The sequence below is a fragment of the Anolis sagrei genome, chromosome 5, assembly GCF_037176765.1.
Source record: "Anolis sagrei isolate rAnoSag1 chromosome 5, rAnoSag1.mat, whole genome shotgun sequence".
Classification (NCBI taxonomy): domain Eukaryota; kingdom Metazoa; phylum Chordata; class Lepidosauria; order Squamata; family Dactyloidae; genus Anolis; species Anolis sagrei.
Window position 1 is genome coordinate 174230713 of NC_090025.1, and position 27183 is coordinate 174257895.

At 41.9% G+C, this 27183-nt stretch overlaps 1 protein-coding gene across 1 annotated transcript in view; it reads left to right on the forward strand.

Annotated features, from left to right (window-relative positions):
• Positions 1–27183, forward strand: part of CREB3L2 (cAMP responsive element binding protein 3 like 2) — a 111080-nt gene that overhangs the window by 49523 nt on the left and 34374 nt on the right. Inside the window, exon 2 of the mRNA XM_060776824.2 lies at positions 9645–9861. Coding sequence (XP_060632807.2) covers positions 9645–9861 — 217 coding nt within the window. The remainder of the gene's footprint in view (positions 1–9644; positions 9862–27183) is intronic.

Here is a 27183-nt window from a genome sequence, read left to right on the forward strand (position 1 = left end):
TTACTCAATAGTTTGGGGTCAGGGCACAAAATTTAAGAAGTAGTGTCATAGAATCATAGAGTTGGAAGAGACCTCATGGGCCATCCAGTCCAACCCCCTGCCAAGCAGGAGAATTTCATTCAAAGCACCCCCAACAGATGGCCATACAGCCTCTGTTTAAAAGCCTCCAAAGAAGAAGCCTCTGTCCTAGGGAAATAGCCCTTGTCCTAGGGAACAAGAGGTATAAATTGTGGGTCCCAACCCCAAATGGGGTCCGCTTAATCAGTGGTTCTCAACCTGGGGTCCCCAGATATTTTTGGCCTACAATTCCCACAAATCCCAGTCAGTTTATCAGCTCTTACGATTTCTGGGAGTTGAAGGCCAAAAACATCTGGGGACCCCAGATTGAGAACCAGTGGCTTAGCTCAATGTTGGGGTTGTGAAAAATTTGGCAACAGTAAAAAGAGTGCCACTAAGTGGCCATTTTAGACATTACATCAATCTGTTAGCAACAATGTGCAGTGTTTACAATAGACTCTGCAGAAAAATCAGTCTGCTTAGCAATCCTTGAAAATGCTGATTTATTATCAGTGAATACCTAGTGTGAAAATGGCCTGCTCACATGAGTGATTACATGGCCATGCGGGTTCAGCTGCCAGGAGTCACGTCCGTATTGTTGAGAGCATAGTTAGTGAGCACAAACACATGCCTTTCCCACAGATTCACTAATATAATTGGAGCATATGTATGAGAAATCAATTCTATCTACATCTTCCCTCAAGGTAGTTGGTAAAACCTGCATTGCCAGTCAATAAATATCTCACTGTGAACCCAGTGTTTTTGTTGTTAAATTCTGTAGTTCAGAGGATTTTTAAAATCTTGGGCCCAGTATGAGAATGATATCCTCCTTTTCCATTCTGTTGTTCTCCTTTTCCCTATTTTTGTCTAAAAAGATGCAATTACAGAATGCTAGAGACCATTTTTACCTCTTAATACGCCCTTTATTATCATAAGCTTTCAATTAGGACTTGTACATTAGTTAATCTGAGTACATTAGAATTAACAAGATATTACAGTCTGGGAATAGCCAAGTGCTGTTCACTTTTTAAATTCTTCTGCAGCGTAAGCACTGGGGAGAGTGGTCTAGTCCATACACACATATCTTGGGTTAGTAAAATGAAATAGTCATTATCATTTATTTCACTTTTATCCTGGCTTGTGCCTAAGTATTCCACTCCCACATTGCTTCTTTCCCCTTCCTTCTTGGCACACTGAAGTTGAAGACTCACTGGTTTAATTAACCCAAGTTTCCTGCTATGTCTAAACTGTCAAGCTATGGTTATTGGGATAAGAAGTCTGGATCTGAAACCATAGTTTGAAGTTGGAATGGCACCCATATATTTTTACTCTAGGCATTCACAATGCTGCTAAATTCGGGATTTACTGCAAATAAGGGAGGCTTAAAAGTGATAATAAAGCTGTGGTAAAGCTGAGCATATAGTTCCTTACAGATCTTTCCGTACTTGAATTCTGCTTACGTGCAACTGCTGTTGCTCTGGGCTCATTAAGATCCATCATTTTTGACACTGGTGATAATATCAGCATTTCCTTCTATGCCACAGAGATGCATTAGTATGAATGCTGCTTTCTTCTAGTGAGTTACGGAAGATATTTTGGACAGGTCCCAAGATACGTTGTGTCAGCTCCACTGGCTGCTGGTCCAGTTCCGAACAGAATTCAAAATGCTTGTCTTGACCTATAAAGCCCTATAAGGTTCTTGCTCAGCTTGCTTGTCCAAATGTTTCGCCCTCTACATCCCGCCTTGGAGTCGGGGAGGCCATGCTCTCGATCCCACCTTCATCACAAACACGCTTGATGGGGACGAGAGACAGGGCCTTCTCAGTGGTGCCCCCCCCCCACCTGTGGAACATGTTCCCCAGTGAAAATAGGTCAACTACACCCCTCCTTTCCTTTAGGAAGAAGCTCAAAACATGGTTTTGGGACCAGGCATTTGGGTAGCAGACTGACAGCAATCACACTGTTTTTGAGAAGTGACTATGGACAGGCTTTGGACTGGCTCGTTGATCGCTGAATTGGATTTAGATATGGCTACATAGTTAATAATACTTTTTAAAATTGATTTTAACCTAGTGTTTTTACTTATTATGTAATGTTACGTTTTTACTGTGTTTTGTATGTGTGGGCACGGAATTGTTCCCGGCTGTCCTTTTCAACCCTTTGGGGGTTGAAAAGGATGGGGTACAAATGTTTGAAATAAATAAATAAATACGGAGCATGTTTCCTAGCTTTCTCTGGATCACTGTACATCTGTCTTTCAGGTTGTTGCTATATGGTTGTCACTGCAAATCGCATTTGCCTGATTTCAACTTAGTTTTCTAATGAGATGCAGGAATGGACAAATATATTGGGTGCACTTTGGCTCCTTAATCAATTTTTCTGCTAAATTTAAGTCTCATTTCCACATGGAATTAAGGATATTTTAATGGTTGGTTGCCTGACAGCATATTTTTATGTTTTTTCCAAATATGTCTATTTTAATGCACTCTTTAAAGAACCTTCACATTATCTCATATTTTTATGAGATAGCAAAGGCAAAGTTTTCCCCTGACATTAAGTCTGGTTGAGTTTGATTTTGGGGTGGTGGTGCTCATCTCCATTTCCAAGCTGAAGAGCCAGCATTGTCCATAGACACCTCCTAGGTCATGTGGCCGGCATGACTGCATGAAGTACCATTACCTTCCCACTGAAGCAGTACGTATTGATCTACTCACATTTGCATGTTTTTGAATTGCTAGGTTGGTAGAAGCTGGGGCTAGCGATAGGAGCTCACCCCGTCTCATGGATTCAGACCACCAACCTTCCAGTCAGCAAGTTCTGCAGCTTAGCAGTTTAACCTGCTATGCCACCGCGACCCCATAAATGCATCATTTTGTAATTGACACACTTGACTACCACATTCAAAGAAGCACACCTAGAATCATAGAGTTGGAAGAGACCTCGTGGGCCATCCAGTCCAACCCCCTGCCAAGAAGCAGGAAAATCGCATTCAAAGCACTTTTTGGATCACGGCTGTGTTTTCACCTGTGAATTGTTTTAGTGAATGTGAGCTTGGTAGGTTTAGGAGAATTAGGTTTGCAAATGCTTTAATATTACTTCCAACTTGCTTCTATCTCTGTGCTGCAGCTTAGTTGTTTTTCCGGAGTGACAGCAGAACAGGGACCTTGTGTGTGCCCCCTTGACTATTTTCAACTGGATGAGCATAAGCTTATCAATTAAGCAAAGAGTTCTGTTTGCATTTAACTAATGATAATTTAGTCAGTAAAGTAATCCCTTACAATGATAGGTTCCTACCCCAAGGATTTGGTGAATCTGTAATTCGGGAAAGGAAGTGACAACACAGGCTGAGAGGATAGATAAAAGGATAGGCAGAGACAACTGGTGAACAATATACTGTTGTGTATCCCTAAGCCGAAAGGGATGAGGACTTACTTATTGGTGTGGAAAATGGTGTCACTTGGTTATTTCATGTTACCTTGATGGCTGTTTTTATAGTAGCCTGTTTTGCTTTGCTGGCTCTGGGTTATTATGGTAAACACACATACCATATATAGTTGAGTATAAGCTGAGTTTTTCAGCCTTTTTTAAGGCTGAAAGAATCCCCCTCGGTTATTTATGATTTTACTCTGTTATAATAATAATTATTATTACATTTATTATTTTAATCTTTTTATTTTCTTATTATTACACAATAATAAACTTTGTTTTATATCCTATTGATTTTATCTTGTATTGTATTGTGTGTTTATTTTATGAGCTGTTTTAGGCACATTGTGCCATGTGTATTTACTATTTTACTCTATTTTTATTATAACATTTATTATTTTACTCTATTATTGTTATTACATTTCCATTATTTTACTCTACTATTATTTTTATTACATTCATTATTTTACTTTCTTTCTTTTATTATTATTATTATTATTATTATTATTGGAAAGGCACGTTGTGTCATATGTATTTACTATTTTACTCTATTTTTATTATAACACTAGCCGTCCCCTGCCACGCGTTGCTGTGGCCCACATGGGGGTTCTGTGTGGGAGGTTTGGCCCAATTCTATCGTTGGTGCGGATCAGAATGCTCTTTGACTGTAGGTGAACTATAAATCCCAGCAAGTACAACTCCCAAATGTCAATATTCTATTTTCCCCAAACTCCACCAGTGTTCACATTTGGGCATATTGAATATTCGTGTAGAGTTTGGTCCAGATCCGCCATTGTTTGAGTCCACAGTGATCTCTGGATGTAGGTGAACTACAACTCCAAAACCAAAGGACACTGCCCACCAACCCCTTCCAGTATTTTCTGTTGGTCATAGGAGATCTGTGTGCCATGTTTGCTTCAATTCCAGCGTTGGTGGGGTTCAGAATGCTCTTTGATTTCAGGTGAACTATAAATCCCAGCAACTACAACTCCCAAATGACAAAATCAATTTTTTTTTGAGTGAAGGACATACGTTGGGTTGTTAGGTGTATGCTGCCCAAATTTGGTGACAATTGGCCCACTGGTTTTTGAGTTCTGTTAATCCCACAAACGAACATTACATTTTTATTTATATAGATTTATTATTTTACCCTATTATTATTACATTTCCATTATTTTATTTTATATTACATTTTCCATTTATTATTTTACTTTATTATTGGAAGGATACGTAAGCACATTTACATTGAAGAAAGCTAGATTAATGGTTTAATCAGAGTTGGACAACAGTCTTATCTTAAATTACAGTTTTACGTAAATATTCAAAAACGTTTAACCTATGGATGCCTCAATTAGTGTAATTTTATTGCTATCTATTTTTATTTTGAAATGTACCAGTAGCTGCTGCATTTCCCACCCTTGGCTTATACTCGAGTCAATATTTTTCCAGTTACTTTGTAGTTACAATTAGGTGCCTCGGCTTATATTGGGGCTGGCTTATATTTGAGTATATACGGTACTTCTTTCGGGATGTGTGGGCAAGGAAAAATTAGAAAAACATATTTCCCCTAGAGCTGAAGTTCTGCTTCTCAGAGACCAGAGAGACCCTATGATACATAACTGTGTATATAAAGAATATGGTGTTTTGACAGCACATCCTGAAGTATTTTGTATCGCTTGGTCGGATGAAATATGCTCCTTCATTCATTTTGACTCTCAATTTTGTCAACATTAAAATTTGTTTCATAATGTTGCTGCTGACCTTGCTCCTCTTGTGAGTGTGCGTGCTTTTGACATGAATTTGGCCACAAGCTATTTCTCTTCATCTTTGCATTTCGTGCATTTTAAACAAGGCTTTATTTTTGTAATTGATCGAGGATCCATAGGGCTTTCTGGTAACCTAGCAGGAATCGTTGAGCACATCCAGCCCAGTCCCATGTTGATGTCAGGATTCTTCTAACTACCATAATGTTAATCAGTCACCTGTCCACATACGTTGAATTTCATGGGCAATGAATATTCAGAGGTGGGTTGCCATTTCCTCCCTCTGAAATATAACATAAAGGACTTCGTATTCCTTGGCAGTCTCCCATCCAAGCACTACTAAATCTAACATTTGCTTAAAGAGCTATTAAAAGGAGCAGCCAGTTCCCCTATTCAAGGTCTTCTGCTTTTTTAGGAGCCTTCTAAGGTTTTGCTACAAATGGCTTCTTTGCTCTTTTTAACCACAGTTGTCCTGTCCTTTCTACTGAGCAACAGAAAACAAAGCTATTCCTCTTTCACATAAGATATGAAAGGTCACTGTATGCTCAATGAGCTTTTGGTAAATAAACATCATCAAATATTGGAATGTGTACTTTTCTAGTAAAGTTACTGAATACCTGAGTTGATAACTCTAAAAAGAAAAGGAAGAACAGAGTGGCAACTTGGCCACAGAATTTTCAGTGATAATTTCCATTATACAAATCACTATTTGACGCTGATAGCATCATGTGAAATATTCAGTGGTGAGCTTCAGAGAACCAAAACGTATCGATGCAGATGTGAATCAGGCCAATTGGTGAAAAGTATCATTGGACCGACATGTTGTACTAAAGGTATACATACATCTCAAGTTAACATGAATTTGGGTTGCTGTGAGTTTTTCAGGCTGTATGACCATGTTCCAGTAGCATTTTCTCCTGACATTTCACCTGCATCTGTGGCTGGCATCTGATGCTGATGCAGGTGAAATGTCAGGAGAGAATGCTACTGGAACATGGCCATGCAGTCTGAAAAACTCACAGCAACTCAGTGATTCCGACCATGAAAGCCTTCGACAATATTTATTGGACCATTTCAACTTATCAAATAGCATTGTGAATGTGCATTCTCCCTTCCAGTGCTAGCCTAGTAGTTTGGCTCATTCAGTTAAATAGGCCGCAGGTTAAGAGGTAGCAAAATGAAGTATTTAACACAGTATCTAACTCAAAACTAAGCAGTCACAATTCTCCAGATGTTGTATGTCAGCAACTCCCATAATCCATCATCATTGGATCTGATTGCAAATAACGAATAGCTGTTGTCATTTAACAATATATATCCAGAGTGCCTAGTTCTGGTTTAGTGTACAGTAGATAGCTGGCTACTGGCATAAGATGAATTTTAGGAGTATTGATTAATAAAGCCTTTAGTTACTGCTCAAAGTGCATAGGCTAAATATGGGGGACATTGGCTCGTAGTTCATTTAACATTTGTTTAATTTAGACTGTTGACAAAGGACGTGTGCATGTATGAACTGTATGTGTCACCAAAGATCTGCAACGTGGGAGGATCCTGGATTACACTGATAAGTCTACAAATAAGCATTTGGTATGCATATGGGTTAGGATTAGGGTCACGTGCCATGTATGCGCTTTGAATATATGACGAAGGATGCAACAATAAAGTTTAACAATACAGAAAACTTGGAAAGGCTAGTTTATTACCCTGAATTGGAGCCCCCAATATTGCAATGGGTTAAACCCTTGTGCCAGCAGGACTGCTGACCGAAAGGTCGGTGGTTTGAATCTGGGGATCAGGGTGAGCTCCTGTCTGTCAACTCCAGCTTCTCATGCAGGGACATGAGAGAAGCCTCCCACAGGATGGTAAAACATTTGGGTGTCTCCTGGGCAATGTCCTTGCAGACAGCCAATTTTCTCACACCAGAAGCCACTTGCAGTTTCTCAAGTTGCTCCTGACACGAAAAAAAACCCAAACTTGCAGAATCGCCCATCCGGTGTTAATTGTCCTCCTGTTGTAATCAAACATTTCCAACCACTCCAAGCAGCAAAGAATGTAGGTCAGAAATTGAGGCAGTATGGCTCCAACTTTACATGTGTACCATATTTGTAGACTTTTTTTCCTCAAAGGAACACAAGCCCCTATTATATTATGAGCCTCATCCCAACCCTTCCTACTTCCCAGTTTATCCTCAGACACCCCCCCCCCCCCCCCGTGTGTAGCTCGGCCATCCAAACAGTGGGGATATTTATGTTCTAATTGTGAACTTTTTCAGTGAGTGGACATTCTAATCCTACAAAGTAATTCTCACTAACTTACAAACAAGTTGAGAGTGAAAGAAGTGACAGCTAACCCTATTCACAAAATAGGTTCAGCACCCTGAATAGTTCCTTTAATGTTTGGATTGAAAACTGGAATGTATCTGCCGTGTCAGAAGCCATTGGTTGAAAAGCCAATAGAATAATTAAATGCTGTTTCTTTCTCCCCAAATGCACCAAAATGTATTCCCAGTATCCCAGTTTAGTTGTGTGAATGAGACAACCACTACCTACCTGAGCTTGGAAACCCAGGTCTCGGAGGTTACCAGGGGAGCTTTTATTTATTTATTTATTTATTTGATGCACTTATTAACCGCCATTCTCAGCCCATAAGGGCGACTCATGGCGGTGTACAGTACACATAAAAGACAATTACAAAGAAGCCAATTACAACAACATATAGACTAACAAAAATCCGCTTCGTCTCATAGTGGAATCATAACCAGTCTCATATTCCTTGTTCCATTCCAGTCCTCTTTACCGTATTGTTTTAGCACTTAAGTAAATGCCCTCTCGAACAGCCATGTCTTAAGGCTTTTTCGAAAGGACATGAGGGAGGGCGCCTGTCTGATGTGTGCAGGGAGAGTGTTCCACAGCCGGGGGGCCACCACCGAGAAGGCCCTCTCCCTCGTCCCCGCCAGACGTGCCTGTGAGGCAGGCGGGATCGAGAGAAGGGCCTCCCCAGACGATCTCAAGGTCCTCGTGGGCTCGTAGGCCAAGATGCGGTCCGAAAGGTATTTTGGGCCGGAACCGTTTAGGGCTTTGTAGGCCAAAACCAGCACCTTGAATTGGGTCCGGTAGCAAATCGGCAGCCAGTGGAGCTGGGACAACAAGGGCGTTGTGTGCTCCCTGCCACCCGCTCCAGTTAGTAACATGGCTGCCGCGCGCTGAACCAGCTGAAGCTTCCGGGCCGTCTTCAAGGGCAGCCCCACGTAGAGAGCGTTGCAGTAGTCCAGGCGGGATGTGACAAGAGCGTGTACCACCGTGGCCAAGTCAGACTTCCCGAGATACGGGCGCAGCTGGCGCACGAGCCTGAGCTGTGCAAATGCTCCCCTGGTCACCGCTGAAACCTGGGGGTCCAGGCTCAACTATGAGTCCAGGGTCACACCCAAGCTGCGAACCTGCGCCTTCAAGGGGAGTGCGACCCCGTCCAGCACAGGCTGTAACCCTATACCCCGTTCGGCCTTTTGCACAATTAAAACTTGTGTGTCAGTTGCGCCCGTACCTTGGGAAGTCTGACTTGGCCACGGTGCTCCACGCTTTTGTTATATCCTGAATAGATTACTGTAATGCACTTTTCATGGGGTTGCCTTTGAAGACTGTTGGGAAGCTTCAATTAGTCCAACGAATGGCAGCCAGAATGCGTACAGGGAGCATACCACCCCCTTGTTACATCAGCTCCACTGGCTGCCAGTTTGCTTCCGAGCACAATTCTAAGTGCTGGCTTTGGGCTATAAATCCCTACACAGTTCCGGCCCAGCTTACATATCTTCCTCTATGTTCCACCTTGGAGGTTAGGTTCATCAGAGGAGGCCCTGCTCTCCCTTGCAAGTGCGATTGGCAGGGTCTTCTCAATGGTGGCCCCCTGTCTGTTGAACTTACTATCTAATGAAATCAGGTTGGTCCCCTCTCTTCTATCCTTTAGGAAAAAACTTAAATCATGGCTGTGGGACCAAGCATTTGAGAAGCAGATGTAGTGATAATAATGTAAATGATTTATGTGACTGACAATGGACAGACCTCGGATTATGACTCTGGATTTAGATTTATTTAATTTTTTAAATGAATGTTTATCATTTGACATTTTTAACTAATGTTTCAATTATGATTTTATTACTCTTGTTTGTTTGGCATCTAATGGTTGCCGGTTGTGAGCTGCCCTGAGTGCCCCCCCCCCCCGAGAAAGATGGGATATAAATGTCTGAAATAATAATAATAAATAATAATACCTATAAAAGCTACATATGATATGACTTCCCAAAAACGTGATATCAAGACTATGGAAAGTGTGTTTATTTTTTTTTCCTGTTTTTTGGTACCATGTTGGAGCACTTTGTCAGATTCTTTTTCATTCTTTTCACAGCATTTCACAGAGCTCCTTGATGACTTTTCCCAAGATGTTTTGGGGCAGCTCCTGAATGACCCTTTCCTGTCTGACAAAGATGAGATGATGGAAGTAGAGCTGTCTCCAGCTTCTCCTGCACCCCTCATTCAGGCTGAGCACAGTTACTCTCTTTGTGGTGACTCACGACCCCAATCCCCACTTACCCACATCTCAGCTGATGACAATTTCAATGAAGGTAAAAGAGTTTCTTACTTACTTTCATACTTAGGCGAACCCTTATAGCCCAAGGATGATGGTCCTCCAAGTGTAGTGTCTTGGCGGCCGGGGGGGGGGGGGGGGGTCCATAGATGGCTGTGGAGACCTTTTCTTGATCTGCATGGCCTCCTGCAGTGAGGACATTGGTTTCCAGGTGGAAGGCAGTCCCGGTCAGGGTTGGCTTGATGCACCTTCCTCTTGGCATGTTTCTCCCTTTCGCCCTCCTTTCGTGCCTCTTTGAATTCTGCAGCACTGCTGATCACAGCTGACTTCTAGCTAGAGCACAAAAGGCCAGGGCTTCCCAGTTCTCGGTGTCTATGCCACTGTTTTTAAGGTTGGCTTTAAGCCCATCTTTAAATCTCTTTTCCTGTCCACCAACATTACATTTCCCGTTCTTGAGGTCGGAGTATAGTAACTGCTTTGAGAGAATATAATGAGTTTGGGTAGCGGAAGTCTGTGTATGGGACTATTAATGTGGATTCTCTCAGGGTGATACCTGGCCAAAGTCTTAGTCTTGGACAAAGGAGTGCTAATAGCTACGGATGTTGTGGTAAGGTGTTTCTGCTGGGCACTAATTGCCAAATACCTTTATTCCACCACTCCTAGTTAGGAATTAAATGTGATTTACGTCTGTCTGCAAAGAGTAACAATAGAAACCACTGTCTGAATCAGGAAAAGTGGTTTGCGAGTGAAGCTTAGGCCAAGAGATTTGTTCTGCAAGTTCACAGTTTTTTTAATTGTTAATTGCCTCTCTGGAGATCTGAACTCTGACTATGAATTGATTTGTCTGCTGGAATGTTAAGGTTTGCCTGTGTTCCACTTGTATATTTGAGAATACATTTAAATACTGAATAATATCAAAGCCTCCAATTATATTTATCCAAAGGAAGCTAAGCCCTTGTAAGTGCCGAATGTCTGGAACTTCACATCACCCAGAGAAGAAGGAAGTTGGGAATACAATTCAGAAACATTATATAAAGATGTGTTGTTCAAGGTTTTTATGGCCGCAGCCACTGGGTTTCTATGAGTTTTTCGGGCTGTATGGCCATGTTCAAGAAGCATTTTCTCCTGATGTTTCACCCACATCCTATGGAAGGCATCCTCAGAGGTTGTGAGGTCTGTTGGAAACTAGACAAGTGGGATTTATATATCTGTGGAATGTCCAAGGTGGGAGAAAGAACTATTGTCTGTTTGAAACAGGTGTGAATGCTGCAGTTGGCCACCTTTATTAGCATGTAACGGCCTTGTAGCTTCAAAGCCTGGCTGATTGCTGCCTGGGGGGATCCTTTTTCGGGAGGTGTTAGCTGGCCCTGAATGTTTCGTGTCTGGAATTACCCAGCTTTCAGAGTGTTGCTCTTTATTTACTGTCCTCTTTTTCTTAATGCTGGTAGCCAGATTTTGTTCATTTTCATGGTTTCTGTTGAAATTGTCTGCATGCTTGTGGATTTAAATGGCACCTCTGAGTAGTCTGGCATAATAGTTGTTAGAGTGGTCCAGCATTTCTGTGTTCTCAAATAATATACTGTGTCTAGGTTGGTTCATCAGGTACTCTCCTATGGCTATGGCTGACTTCTCTGGTTGAATTAGTTTGCAGTGCTTTTCATATTCTTTGATCCATGTTTGGGCAATGCGGTGTTTGGTGGTCCCTATATAGACTTGTCCAGAGCTCCATGGTATACGGTAGAATCCTGCAGAGGTGACAGGATCCCTCTTATCCTTTTGTTGGATTTTATTGGTGGGTGTGTAGATTGTTTGGAGATTGTGTTTTTAATACTCAGCTAGAGTATTAAAAAACTCTAAAATCAGGACAGTAAATAAAGGTCAGCACTTAAAAAGCAGGGGGATTCCAGAAAAGAATCAATCAGGGCCAGCTAACACCTCCGAACAAAGGATTCCCCCAGGCAGCAACCAGCCAGGCTTCATAGCTGCAAGGTGGCTAACTGCAACATTCACACTTGCCTCAAGCAGGCAAGAGTTTTTTCTTCCACCCTGGACATTCCACAGATACATAAACCTCACTTGCCTAGTTTCCAGTAGACCCCTCAACCTCTGAGGATGCCTGCCATAGATGTGGAGATAAACGTCAGGAGGGAATGCTTCTGGAACATGGCCATTCAGCCCGGAAAACTCACAGCAACCCAATTATATAAAGAAGTGCACATTTTGGAGGCTGAGTAGTAGGTTGCATGGCTTTTTAGTGTAATGGCCCGACCATTAGGCATTTGACTACCACATATATTTTCATGGTGGACGAAGACCACATAATTGAAAACTATGCAGGTTTGCATTCTGTCAAGGTAGTTAAAGATTGAATCTAGGTTGAGGTTTGCATATAATTGAACCGAAATCTGCATGTAGCCTTTAAACTGCAGGCCTTTCACATGCACAATATTCGTTTTGGAAGTTTTACAAAATATTGGTTTACAATGTGTATGTGTGTATGTGTTTTGACTCCTAAGCTGCACAACTGTTATGGGTTTCCACTGCAAAATGTCTTATACAAATGCACATTCAGGGAAATTAAGGCCTGAGTTAAGACTGGGGGCAAGACTGGGAGGGGGGAAACCAAGTTGATGAGTTGCATTGGGGAAGAAATCAGAATGTTATAAGAAAAGAGGCTGAAGATAATTTTGGGGGGTGATCTCCTACAGTTTCATGGCCCTCGTGGGCACCTGTGAATTTGTACACAAGTGTGAAACTACCCATATGTGCTGCTAAAAAAGTAGTTCAGTGCAGTTTTATATAACATAAGATGTTTCTTTTTAAAAGTACGCACGAGCGTGTACTTTCTTGCCAGAGTTCCAGATAATAATTCATGACTTGTATTGCATTTGGAACAAATAAAAATAGATACAATGTCTATACTGGACACATTTTATGCAGCTAGCTACATCAACTTAAATGACACGTTCAAAAAGCAAGGAGCTTAATGTACCTGAGAATAGAATGTGTTATCTGAAAAATGGATATCATAACTCCAAACTATGGCAGAATAGAGAGGATTGGTTACTTAGCACATTTTATGGAAGTTGATCTGAACATTGGACTGCAACTAGGGATGGAGATCAGGAGTCATGTATAACAGTGAGGAGAAAAAATTTTTTTCCCCTCTCCATCATAATACTCATTTTCACAGTGGATGTGACCATTTGCTCCGGAGGGAGAACTACAATTCACAATATGTAACTATCTTTTGAAATATCCTGTTGCATAATGTAGAGAAAACCATTAATTTAGATGACTTTACAATGAGGTTAGACAAACTCGTTTAGGAACAGTGTACTAGGTAACTGATTTTAAAGGCTCCCTGTTTTATGTACACCGTGTGTGAATTAGATCAGATCTGCAAGTGCAGTCTGAGAGATGGTTTCAGTGTTTGTCTTCTTCTTTATTTATTTATTTACCATATTTATACCCCGCCCGTCTCAATCCCGAAGGGGACTCAATGCGGTGTTACACATAGGTAACCATTCAATGCCTCAAAACAACACAAAATTAAAATGAACATTAACATTAAAATCAATACACATTTAAACATTTAAAAACATTATATTCGCTATTAAAACTACGCCATCCACAATCGTAATCTGGGGCCATTCCAGTAGTTATTGCACATATTTCATATCCATCTATTTCACTACAATTATTCTCTGAAGGCTTGATCCCAACGCCACGTTTTCACTTTCTTTCTGAATGCCGGGGGGGGGGGGGCTGATCAGTTATCACTGGGGAGGAAGTTTCACAGCCAAGGGGCCACCACTGAGAAGGCCCTGTCTCTCATCCCCACCAATCATGCCTGTGAAGAAGGCAGGACTGATAGCAGGGCCTTACTGGACAATCTTAATCTCTGAAATGCTTCATAGGGGGAGATACGTTAGGACAGGTAAACTAGACCAGAACCGTTTTTCAGTATCCACAGCAGGCTGTGTCTCATCCCTGCTTTGGAAAAATGTTTTTAGGTTCAAAGAGGGACTCCAAAGCAACTAAGGATAAAATACAACAAAGCTGGTTGAAAAAAACAACAACCCAAGCATGATGAACATAGTGGTGAAATTTTCAGACAAAACTGAAAGAAAGAGTAGATCAGATCTCAACTTGGATAGAATTTTTCAATTTGTTGCACATCTCAATCAGGTCATTCTTCTGAAGGTAGTACACTTCATAGCAGAACCCCTGTTCTTAAATGCAGTGGGTGGGAAGGATTCTGCTAAAAGAAGTAGATCTTCACAAATCCTAGCCTTGTACCATTTGGGACTATTAGTATACAGAAGTGATGGCCAGCACTTCAAATTGTGCCTGACAATGGAATAGAAGCAGATTAAAATTCCAGCTCAGTATCCAGAATTCAGCTCCCACTGAGCTCAATTGAGCATAGCTCCTGGAAGAATGTTTCTGAGATTGCAGCTTTAATGAACTTTCAGCTGCATGGTAAGGAATGCTGACACAATAGTGACGTTATTGCTAGAAATACAAACTAATGTTGCATCTATATATATGTAGCTAATTAATGCATTTATATTTCCTGCCTTTCCCCCAGTAATTGAATTTGAGGTTGCTTACAGGTTGAGTCAAGAACGATTGACAACTGGGAAATAGAGGGAGAAAATGTGGAGGCCGTGACAGACTTTGTATTTCTAGGTGCAAAGATTACTGCAGATGCAGACTGTGGCCAGGAAATCAGAAGACGCTTACTTCTTGGGAGGAGAGCAATGTCCAGTCTCGATAAAATAGTAAAGAGTAGAGACATCAGACTGGCAACAAAGATCCGCCTAGTCAAAGCCATGGTATTCCCTGTAGTAACCTACGGATGTGAGAGCTGGACCTTAGGGAAGGCTGAGCGAAGGAAGATCGATGCTTTTGAGCTGTGGTGTTGGAGGAAAGATCTGAGAGTGCCTTGGACTGCGAGAAGATCCAACCAGTCCATCCTCCAGGAAATAAAGCCCGACTGCTCACTGGAGGGAAGGATACTAGAGACAAAGTTGAAGTACTTTGGCCACATCATGAGGAGACAGCAAAGCCTAGGGAAGACAATTATGCTGGGGAAAGCGGAAGGCAAAAGGAAGAGGGGCCGACCAAGGACAAGATGGATGGATGGCATCCTTGAAGTGAGTGGACTGACCTTGAAGGAGCTGGGGTGGTGACGGCCGACAGGGAGCTCTGGCGTGGACTGGTCCATGAGGTCACGACTGAACGAATGAGACGACTGAACGAATGAACAACAACAGGTTGAGTCCCCTTCGTGGGAAATAAAGCGGGGTAACAACAACAACAACAACAACAAATTATGAAACCCAGCACAGATTTAAAAACATACAGAAATGGATAATAATGATGATGATAATGATAATAACAATAATAATAACAGATAACAGATAATTAACAGATAGGTAAACATTCAATGCCTTTAATACATTGAAATAACAATAACACACAAATACACAGCTTCTTGAGGTGGTCTCACTCTGGCCATAGGAAGGTGCTCTTTTTCCATTTCCAAGCCGAGGAGCCTGTTGTCTGTAGGCCACCTCTCTGGTCATGTTGCCGACATGGCTGCATGAGCATTTTATTACCTTCCCACCAAAGCGGTACCTATTGCTCTACTCACATTTGCATGTTTTTGAACTGCTAGGCTGGCAGGAGCTAGTGCTAACACCCTGACCCATGGTTTCGAATTGCCAACCTTCATGTCAGCAGATTCAGCAGCACAAGGGATTAACCCATTGCGCCGACCACTGCACCTTATATATTATATGTCGTTTATAAACAAGCTATTTACAATTAATTAAAATGTAAAATGAACAAATGAATATACAGAGTAACACAACATTAAAAGCTCATCACTGCCAATTCCTAAAATCCTGACAGAATAGAGAAGTGTTGACTTTCTGGTAATGTTGGCCATAGTAGTAGTTAGTGGTTTCATACTGCATTGATTCTACAGTACAGATGCACCCTGAGTCTATGAGAGATTATATAGTACTAGACATTTCTTCTTCTCAGTCTTAAACTAATTTCTTCTAGATCTCATAGTTTTTTAAATCAAAACCAACATGATTATTTCTTTGAATATATTTATGTGTTGTTTTCTGTTGGGAGTGGGAAGGCATTCACTCCTCCACATTTTCCCTCCTACCTAAGATGCACAGTGAGTCATGAGTCTGGTGAATCATTAAACAGCTTTTGTCACTTTGAGAAAACATGCCTGCAATAGAAGACCTTCTGAGGCTGGGGATTGCATGTGGGTTTAAAGCAGACATGGTCAAACTTTCGAACTTGGGGGCCACATGGTGGGCCGGAGCAAGGTGGGCAGGCTGAGAGGGAGGGTGTTCTCCCCAAGTCTCTTCCCTGCCCTTTCCTCCTCTTCATCTTCTCTTTCAGAGGCAGAAAGTGAAGTAAACACAGGAAACATTTGGGTCCCAAAAGGGTTAGCCTTAATCAGGATGAGATGGTGGATGGGAGAGAAAAAGTGTATCCATTAGACCTTGTATTGCCTGTTCCTGATATAGAATCGTAGAATCCTAGAGCTAGAAGAGACCCCCAAGAGCTAGAAGAGACCCCCTTCTCACAAAAAGAGAGTCTTCAACCTCAGCAAGATGGAGTGGATGAGGGTTTGGAGGACATCCAACCCCAAATTGGGAAAGAAGTCGTTCAGGAATACCTGGCCGCTCTTAATGAGTTCAAGTCCCCAGGGCCAGATCAACTACACCCCAGAGTATTGAAGGAACTAGCGGAAGTCATTTCGGAACCATTGGCAACCATCTTTGAGAGTTCTTGGAGAACGGGAGAAGTTCCAGCAGATTGGAGGAGGGCCAATGTGGTCCCAATCTTCAAGAAGGGAAAAAAGGATGACCCAAACAACTACCGTCCAGTCAGCCTCACGTCGATACCGGGCAAGATTCTGGAAAAGATTGTTAAGGACGTGGTCTGCAAACACTTAGAAACAAATGCAGTCATGGCTAATAGTCAACATGGATTTATCAAAAACAAGTCATGTCAGACTAATCTGATCTCTTTCTTCGATAGAGCTACAAGCTGGGTAGATGCAGGGAATGCCGTGGATGTAGCGTACCTGGATTTCAGTAAGGCCTTCGACAAGGTCCCCCATGACCTTCTGGCAAGGAAACTAGTCCAATGTGGGCTAGGCAAAACTACGGTGAGGTGGATCTGGAATTGGTTAAGTGGACGAACACAGAGAGTGCTCACTAATGCTTCCTCTTCATCTTGGAAAGAAGTGACAAGTGGAGTGCCGCAGGGTTCCGTCCTGGGCCTGGTCCTGTTCAACATCTTTATTAATGACTTAGATGAAGGGCTAGAAGGCATGATCATCAAGTTTGCAGACAACACCAAATTGGGAGGGATAGCCAATAGTCCAGAGGACAGGAGCAGAATTCAAAACGATCTTGACAGATTAGAGAGATGGGCCAAAACTAACAAAATGAAGTTCAACAGTGACAAATGCAGGATACTCCACTTTGGCAGAAAAAATGAAATGCAAAGATACAGAATGGGTGACGCCTGGCTCGAGAGCAGTACGTGTGAAAAAGATCTTGGAGTCCTCGTGGACAACAAGTTAAACATGAGCCAACAATGTGATGTGGCGGCAAAAAAAGCCAATGGGATTTTGGCCTGCATCAAGAGGAGCATAGTGTCTAGATCTAAGGAAGTAATGCTACCCCTCTATTCTGCTCTGGTTAGACCACACCTGGAATATTGTGTCCAATTCTGGGTGCCACAATTCAAGAGAGATATTGACAAGCTGGAATGTGTCCAGAGGAGGGCGACTAAAATGATCAAGGGTCTGGAGAACAAGCCCTATGAGGAGCGGCTTAGGGAACTGGGCATGTTTAGCCTGAAGAAGAGAAGGCTGAGAGGAGATATGATAGCCATGTATAAATATGTGAGAGGAAGCCACAGGGAGGAGGGAGCAAGCTTGTTTTCTGCTTCCTTGGAGACTAGGACGCGGAACAATGGCTTCAAACTACAAGAGAGGAGATTCCATCTGAACATGAGGAAGAACTTCCTGACTGTGAGAGCCGTTCAGCAGTGGAACTCTCTGCCCCGGAATGTGGTGGAGGCTCCTTCTTTGGAAGCTTTTAAGCAGAGGCTGGATGGCCATTTGTCAGGGGTGATTTGAATGCAATATTCCTGCTTCTTGGCAGGGGGTTGGACTGGATGGCCCATGAGGTCTCTTCCAACTCTTTGATTCTATGATTCTATGATTCTATGATTCTGAGGGCCATCCAGTCCAACACCCTGCCATTCTAGAAGGCACAATCAAAGCACTAGATTGTCATAGGTTTTTTGGGGCTATATGGTCATGTTCTAGAGGCATTCTCTCCTGATGTTTCACCTGCATCTATGGCAAACATCCTCAGAGGTAGTGAGGATCTACTACCTCTGAATCAAAGCACTCCAGATAGATAGCCTCTGCAGAAGAGTCTCCAGAGAGGAGACTCCACCACACTCTCAGGCAGCCTATGCCACTCTCCAATAGCTCTTACTCTCAGGAAGTTCTTCCTAATCTTTCAGTTAAATCTCTTTCCCTGCCATTTGAAACCATTACTCCTTTGTGCCCTGGTCTCTAGAGAAGCTGAAAGTCAGGAGAGGATGGTGTGAGAGAGGAGGGCCTGAGAAAAGAGCCCAAGGGGCCACATCCAGCCCTTGGGCTTGGGTTTGCCCATACCTGGTTTAAAGTAATAATGCACAATTCAAGTGTTTTCTCTCTCCTTTGACTCCCACCCCAATGGATTCAAATTTTCCCAAAGGGCAGTATTTTCTTTGGAAAAAAAAGTAAAATTGGAAACCAATTCTAGTTCCTATAGTAATAAGGAACCTAATTGATCTTTTCATAGAAAAAAACAGTTTGTCATATGGGAATAATAACCGCTAAGTCAGTGGTTCTCAGCCTCCCTAATGCCGCGACCCCTTAATACATGTTGTTCCTCATGTTGTGGTGACCCCAAACAGCAAATTATTTTCATGAGAACTATATCTCTGTAATTTTGCTACTATTATGAAGCATAATGTAAATATCTGATATGCAGGATGTATTTTCATTCACTGGACCAAATTTGGCACAAATACCTGATATGCCCTAATTTAAATACTGGTGACGTTGGGTGGGGGATTGATTTTGTCATTTGGGAGTTGTAGTTGCTGGGATTTATAGTTCACCTACAATCAAAGAGCATTCCGAACTCCACCAATGATGGAATTGAACCAAACTTGGCACACAGAACTCCCATGACCAAGAGAAAATACTGGAAGGGTTTGGTGGGCATTGAGCACTGTGGACTCAAACAATAATGGATCTGGACCAAATTTGGCATGACAATCAATATGCCAAATGTGAACTCTGCTGGAGTTATAGTAACTGGGATTTATAGTTCACCTACAATTAAAGAGCATTCTGAACCCCACCAAGGTTAGAATTGGGCCTAACTTCCCACACAAAACCCCATGACCAACAGAAAATACTGTGTTTTTGGCGACCCCTCTGACACCCCCTCGCGACCCCTCCAGTGGTCCCGACCCCCAGGTTGAGAAACGCTGTGCTAAGTGTTAAATCCTGCATGGGATTCTCTCAGAGACGTCCCAAATTACTCAGACTACATATAGTGTGGTGAGGTTTATGTCTGCTTCTCATAATTTCTGATGGAACAAAGGTAGAAAACCAGATACAGCCAAAAATTTTGGAGAAAGCTTGGAAAAGTTATTTTTTGGGGCTATACTGCCTGTAATTCCCCTGCACAGCTGGCCATTGCCCATAACTGCTAGGCTCTTTGGAAATCACCTGAAGCTCTAGTTTGGACCTGTGCTGCCCAGGCCAATAGGAATTGTTGTCCAAAATAGTGGGAGAGACCCTGTGTCCCCTAAGCCTTGGATCCCATATTGGGAGAAAGCAGGATATACGAACAAACTAAAATAAATTATGCCTGTGTGTTATCATAAAAGGCTATAAAGTATAACAGCTCTGCAAATTGTAGACTTGATCTTGTGGTCTTTATGCCACATTAGGGCAGGTATTTGTGTGTGATGCATTGTGTTAATAAGCAGTGCTGTGCACATGCATATTTTATTTAGGAAGTGGTTTCTGAGAACAAACAGCAATTTTTGCAATTGCCTGTACTAACTGTGGTCCCTGTCCAAGGTGCACTGCTCTTCCCTTAACAACACATTAAGAACCCCATTTTATGAGCACAATGTAATGGTTTGAATTCTAGGAGTCCACTGGGTGAACTTGGGTGAAATACATTTTCTATGCCTTTAAGAAAAACAGTTATTCATCCTTTTAATACATCTTTCCAAGTAGAAGAAGCAAAACTACTGGATTAAACCACTCACTGTGGCAGCTAAATGCTTTTTGAAAGTCCATAAGAGGCTAGGATGTGCCCACCTTCACTATGTGCACACCTTCACCCACATCTGCCATAGATGTGGGTGAAACGTCAGGAGGGAATGCTTCTGGAACATGGCCATACAGCCCAGGAAACTCACAGCAACCCAGTAATTCTGGCCATGAAGGACTTCAACAACCCAAAAATGATATAATTTAATTATTTAGTGTATTTATTATCATTCTTTTGTCCCGTTATGGAATTCAGAGCAGCACATCCCATAAGGTTTCCAGGTGTTTTTCCCTCCAGATGCTAACCAGATTTGAATCTGCATTATTGGGGTGATTATACAATGCACTCTTGGATCATGCTGATGAACATGAATTTAAAATTTAACTCTTGATCTGGCCATCATTTTAGAGACCATTGAGTCACAGGTCAAGCCATAATAATAAATAATAATAAACTTTATTTATACCCCGCTACTATCTCCCCAAGGGACTCAGTGTGGCTTACATGAGGCCGAGCCCACAACACATCAATAATAAAACAATAGCAACAAACAATAACAAAAACAGTTAAAATACATCTCATAAACAAAAATAAATTAAAATAAAATAAAGCAGTACAGTAACACAACAAGCATTTAAAACCTGATGCTGGGCCAAATGTAAAATTTAAAAAATAATGCTGGGCATGAGCAAGATAGGATATAACTGGGATGGAATTTTTTCGAAGGGGATAGGGCGTGCAAATCAATCAATCCTAAAAGCAGGAAGCTTTCTTATAGCCTTTGCTGTGCTCATGAATATATAGAACTGTAGTAGGCTTGTGCAATCCAGGTAAACTGCAATCTGTTTTGGTGTCCCAGGTTTTGGTGGGGGTCCCAATCTGTTTTTCGGGAGCCTTCCAAATTCGAGAGGACAGAAAACCGTTTTTGATCCAGGAAGCTGAAAGATTCATTTTCTATCTGGCCCATTATGGCTGGGGCTTTCCAGGCTGTCTTTCCCATCATTTTAGGCATCGTTTGTCCTTATGTCCTTCGTTAAGACCTGGATTAAAAGCATCAGAGTTAAGATACCACTCTTTCTGCAATCCTTTCCCTTTTGTCTGTAGAGGACCAGGTTTAATGCTTAGATAAAGTCGTTTTTACTCTAGAGAAGACAGGCATTGCAGGCGTGTGTGGTGTGCTCTCTCTCAGAAGTCCACAGCTTTCTAAGGCATTTTTAAGAGGCTTTAACACTTTCCAGGGAAGAAAGAGCAATGAATCTGGAGCTATCCTACCCTGGCTTCCTTTTAAAAGCCCCCTCTTTTCTCTTGATTAGCTGGCTTTGGAGTGGTGCCTTTTCCCCCCTCACACTTTTCCTTCTAGTGCAGTGGTTCTCAACCTGTGGCTCCCCAGATGTTTTAGCCTTCGACTTCCAGAAGTCCTAACCGCTGGTAAACTGGCTGGGATTTCTGGGAGCTGTAGGTCAAAACACTTGAGGACCCACAGGTTGAGAACCATTGTTCTAGCAGCTGCCTCCCTCCCGCACACCACTTGTAACCTCTCTCTCTGGTTTTTGACAGCCACTGTTCAGTTGCAGCTGAAAAAAAACATAGGGGCTGAGCCCTTGCTGTTATGGCCAACCAAACAAGCCAGACCAGCTGGATTTGGCGAAGGGAACCAGCCAAATCGACTGTACAGGCAATTTCAAGAGGTGTGAGGAAAAAAGAAATGTGTGCTATTGTGACCCTTTTATATTACTCCTTTAAAGTGGTTGGATTTCAAATTTCACACAAATTTGTTCAGCTGCTTGTCAGTTTAAAAAGTGAGACTAGTGTAGGCTTGCAGAATGGACTATCTTCCTTCAGGGTGGGAAACAGCATCATATTCTCAGGCAAAGCTCCAAGCGCATCAAGGAAATGGCTTTGCAAAATGCTTGTTTTATTATAGTTTTCTAGCATGCTGGGCAAGATGCCTTTACATCCCCACATCCCACCTCCAATAAGCCTGTGGCAATAGACTTGTGGTTTACCTGGATCAAGGTCTGCCTTCATTGCTGCTGTGGTTTTAAATCTTGAAGCAGTCTTGGGGCCTGACACAGCTTGTCTTGTAAGAAATCTCTCCTGGATTCTAGCAGCTAAAATATTAAATCTTCTATTTCTGTCTGCATGCAAGATACTTATTTAGTTACCATGCATAGATGAGGCTTAAACAAAGCCAAGAAGAGGTTTAGATTGTGATCTCTCTTAAAACTGAGAGATGTCTCCTCTTCTCCCAGATACTATATTCTTAACCCAAAAAGGGTCAACTGGTGTCTTACATATGGAGAATGTTACCCCAAATCTTACTAAAGTTTAGTCATACTCACATATAATGGTGCTTAACTCAGGAGAAAAAGAAAGCCTTCAAAAGCAAGAAAGAGATGGTAAGATGGTTTGACTGCATGGAGTTTTACAATGATTCCAATGTTGCCAGAGTGGTTAATTCACTCCAGGTTTTCAGTCTAGACTTAAATGGAGCTATCCAAGATGATAAATCATTTTGAAAGTATGGAACCTCCTTTTCTTGGAGGACCAATTGGCCCATTTGCTGCTGCCTTTCCACTGACAGGTAAAGAATCATAGTTAGACGAGACCTCGTGGCCTATCCAATACAACCCCCTGCCAAGAAGCAGGAAAATCGCATTCAAAGCACCCTCAACAGATAGCCATTCAACCTCTGTTTAAAAACCTCCAAAGAATGAGCCTCCAGCACACTCTGGGACAGAGAGTTCCACTGATGAACAGCTCTCACAGTTAGGAAGTTCTCCCTAATGTTCAGGTGGAATCTCTTTTCCTGTAGTTTGAAGCCATTGCATCCTAGTCTCCAGGGCAGGAGAAAACAAGCTTGCTCCCTCCTCCCTATGACTTCCCTACACATATTTATACATGTCTATCATGTCTCCTCTCAGCCTTCTCTTCTCCACGCTAAACATACCTAGCTCTTTAAAGCTCCTCATAGGGCTTGTTCTCCAGATCCTTGATCACTTCAGTCTCCCTCCTCTGGACACACTCCAGCTTAGAGTCAACATCTCCCTTCAATTCTGGTGCCCAGAATTTGACACAGTATTCCATGTATCGTCTGACCAAGGCAGAACAGAGGGGTAGCATGACAAAATTGCATCTTGCCACTCAATATTCTCCATCTTGACTAGCAGTAAATTTCCAAAGTCCAGGATAGAGAGCCTCCCCTCCCCTTCCAAAATCTCTCTGCAATCTCAAAGGCTTTTGATGCCAGGGACTGCACCTAGAATTTGCCCACCATCTTTCGCTCTTTCATTTTAAAACTTCATGGGTAAAACTTAAAGCTAGAGTTGAAGGCCTCTGTATTGATGAGTAGGGCAGCATCATAAATTATGGAATCAAGGCATTTGCAATGCAGAGTAGGTATATAAGGGGGGGGGGAGGGACAACATCCTCCCACAACTTTTCTGTTTTTGTGGGTTAGAGAAGGAAGCACAGGAGTCATTCTACTGTCAGAAGAGTAAAGCTTCCCAAACATCCTTATTTGTGGTCAGATGCTCCCATCTAAGAACAGTTCTAGTTAAATTAGTTGCCATATTATTATGCGAGGTTCCTTTTGGAGGGATTGGTGCAAGGAGCAATCATTTGGTTTGCCATCATGCATCATCACCATCATCATCATATTTATTTTTAGACTGACCTATCTCCCAAGGGGACTCAGGGCGGTTTCCAACATGTTTGGCAAACCTATCAATGCCTTTGTAGGCTTGTGAGATGCAAACTTACAGCAACAGAAGTTGTGTCAAAATCCATTGGTGAGGAGAAGATGAAGAAAAAATATGGTGCCTTCTAAACAAACTTTATTGCTGTTCTCCAAATGGGGAAAGCTACATATGGAAATAATAACAAAAACAACAACAACTTTATTTGTATTCTGCCCTATATCCTTGAGGGAACACAAGGCGGATTCCAGCATAACAATGGCAAACATTCAATGCCTACATAAAACTGACATGAAATCCCAGAAAACCCCCACATATAAAAGTAACATTAAAGCCTAACATCAAATTAAGACCTAACACCAGTAAATTAAACATTCATTGGATGTGGCAAACAGAATTGAGATCCCATGACAAAAAAGCTATTCATGACTATGAAGGCATGGTGTCATTGCACAACAATAGCAGCAGAGGGTATCTTTTTGAATTAAAAAAGCTGCATGATTGTGAAGCATTTTTTGGCTTTATAATGAAATATTACTAATGTATACATTTGTAAAAAAAGAGAGGTAGATAGCCTCTAACTGTTCTCAATTGGCAGGGGTAGTGATGAAACCTCTTTTGTTCCACATTTTCAACTGCTTTTAATGCTATCTTCCATTTCTCCTTCCTGTCCTGATATCTTGATCACACTATAATGTTGCTTGACCACATATGTCCCAGTTTTCAACTGTGCAACATAAGTAGACTTCAGGGCTGCAGTTTCTTGGCCCCTCAGTCTTAGAAACTGGAGAAACACCCTGTCATTACCCAGTGCTGAAATGGGGAGAAAGGCACCATACATGTGTTGAGAAACTCTTAACCCGTATGAAAAATAAGCCCTGGTGTAGAAAGCAAATTCCAGGGCTGAACCCTTGAAAACTCTGTGATTGCAGTTGAGTAGTGAGCATCCTTAAAACAAAGAGAGCTTTTAAAAGTGGCTATTTCACTCATACTCTTGCATTCCACTTCCTCACACTCCCTCTTTCTGTTCAGTCTTTCCACACTGATGGTCTAAAAATGGTTTCAGTGTTTGGTTGCTGCACAGTCCTTTCTTTGTCAGGAGCAAACCAACAGCTTGCCTTTCATTATCTGCTGCAGTAGCCAGAGCTGAAAGAGGGGAGGCGGTGGGTGGGAGAAGGACCCCTGTCCCTGGACAACAGTCAGTTCCTTTGTAGATGAATGCTGCCTCTCACCTGGTGGGACTGAGCTGGAGGCTAGCATTGCAGATGCAGGAGAAAGATGTTGATTCCTCCTTTGGCACGTCATTTGAAGATGTTGGGCATGGCACCCAGAGCAAAACCAGTCTATTTCAAGGTGAAAGAAGCTGCTGCTAAGGACAGTAATAAAAGGGAGCAAAAGCAGGATGTTGTATGTTGGTTATCTTATATCAGAGTTTGGAGCATTGTTGTTTTTTTTAAAAGAAAAGTGACACACTATCCTTTCTGGCGATTATAGTACTGCTTCCATTGCTAACACCTAAAATATTTGAGCTGCAGATCTCTAGAATGTACATCTACATAACATTCGTATATGCCATTGCATACCAACATTACACATGGTGTGCATGTGCATGTACTTTTAATATGCCCGTTAACTCTTAGAGTAGTGGTTCTCAACCTTCCTAATGACATGACCCCTTAATATGGTTCCTCATATCGTGGTGACCCCCAACAATAAAACTATTTTCGTTGCTACTTCATAACTGTAATTTTGCTACTGTTATGAATCATAATGTACAAAATATCTGATATGCAGGATTTATTTTCATTCACTGGACCAAATTTGGCACAAATACCTGATAAGCCCAAATTGGAATACTAGTGGGTTTGGGTTGGGGATTGATTTTGTCATTTGGGAGTTATAGTTGTTGGGATTTATAGATTGCCTACAATCAAAGATCAGTCTGAACACCAATGATGGAATTGAATGAAACTTGGCACACAGAACTCCCATGATGAACAGAAAATACTTGAAAGGTTTGGTGGGCATTAATGTTGAATTTTGGAGTGGTAGTTCCCCCATGCCTTGAAGGGACTCAAGCCTTTCTCCAGCCTCACACACTTTCCCTCACCTGCACATTTGCCCTGCACTGCCATGTGCTGAGCATGCCTGCTCTCCCCTCCCCACTTGGAGTCTCAGAAACAGCCTTCCCCTTGGCTGAGAGGCCAATTGAAAGGCTGGATAATCACAGGAGGTGGAGGGCTTTTGGTGGGAAGATTCATGTCTGTTTCCAAAAAGGAAGAGAAGGACTGGTGAAGAGATCATCAGCCTTCTCTGCCAAAGACCATCATAAATATGTGTTTTGTGATGGTCTTTGGTGACCCCTCTGAAACCCCTCACGACCCCCTCCCAGGGGTCCCGACCGCTAGGTTGAGAAATGCTGAGATAGATGGACAATTTGACTTTGGTATAAAGCAGTCTGTTATATTCTTAATAAAACATCATGCATATGGAACCAAAAAATGTGACCATGGCAATTTATATTCGTCATAAAAACATTGTGCACATGGAACCAAAGAAAGGGGGGTAAATGCAATTTAACTTCTGATGAGGGCGGAAGGATATTAATTAATCTATATAAATAAAAAATGTAATGTTTGTTTGTGGAATTAACATAACTCAACAACCACTGGATGAATTGACACCAAATTTGGACATAATATACCTATCAGGTCAACAAGCAACGATCACTCATAAAAAATACTGAAAAACACAGTGGAAAAAACTTTAAAAGTCAAAAAACAAAAATTACAACGCATGCACAAAACCACATATATATACAAATATATATACACACAAAACTCTTATACACAGATTGGGCCACAGCAACGCATGGCAGGGGACAGCTAGTAGCAAATAAAAGAGGTTCCTGGTACCCACTGTCCTGTCTTTGGCATACATAATACTTGGCTCTTCCGGGGAATTTGACTTCTTATATATATATATTAAAATGAACAAGAATCTCTTGAACATAGAGGCTATAGTAAGAGAAAATATGGTTATCGTTTGTTATACAGTTATCCTTCTTGGCAGAGCCTGGATTACTGTTTTGAAGTGTCTGATTACAGGATGTGTACATATTTATTTTTGCTCATAATCTTTTTGGCTTGGCCCATCGTTATTCAAATTATATCTTCCTTTGCCAGCAGGGAAGGTTAAGATTACACCACAAAGTAATTACTAGCATCAGATATACACATGCCCCCCTCCCTGTTG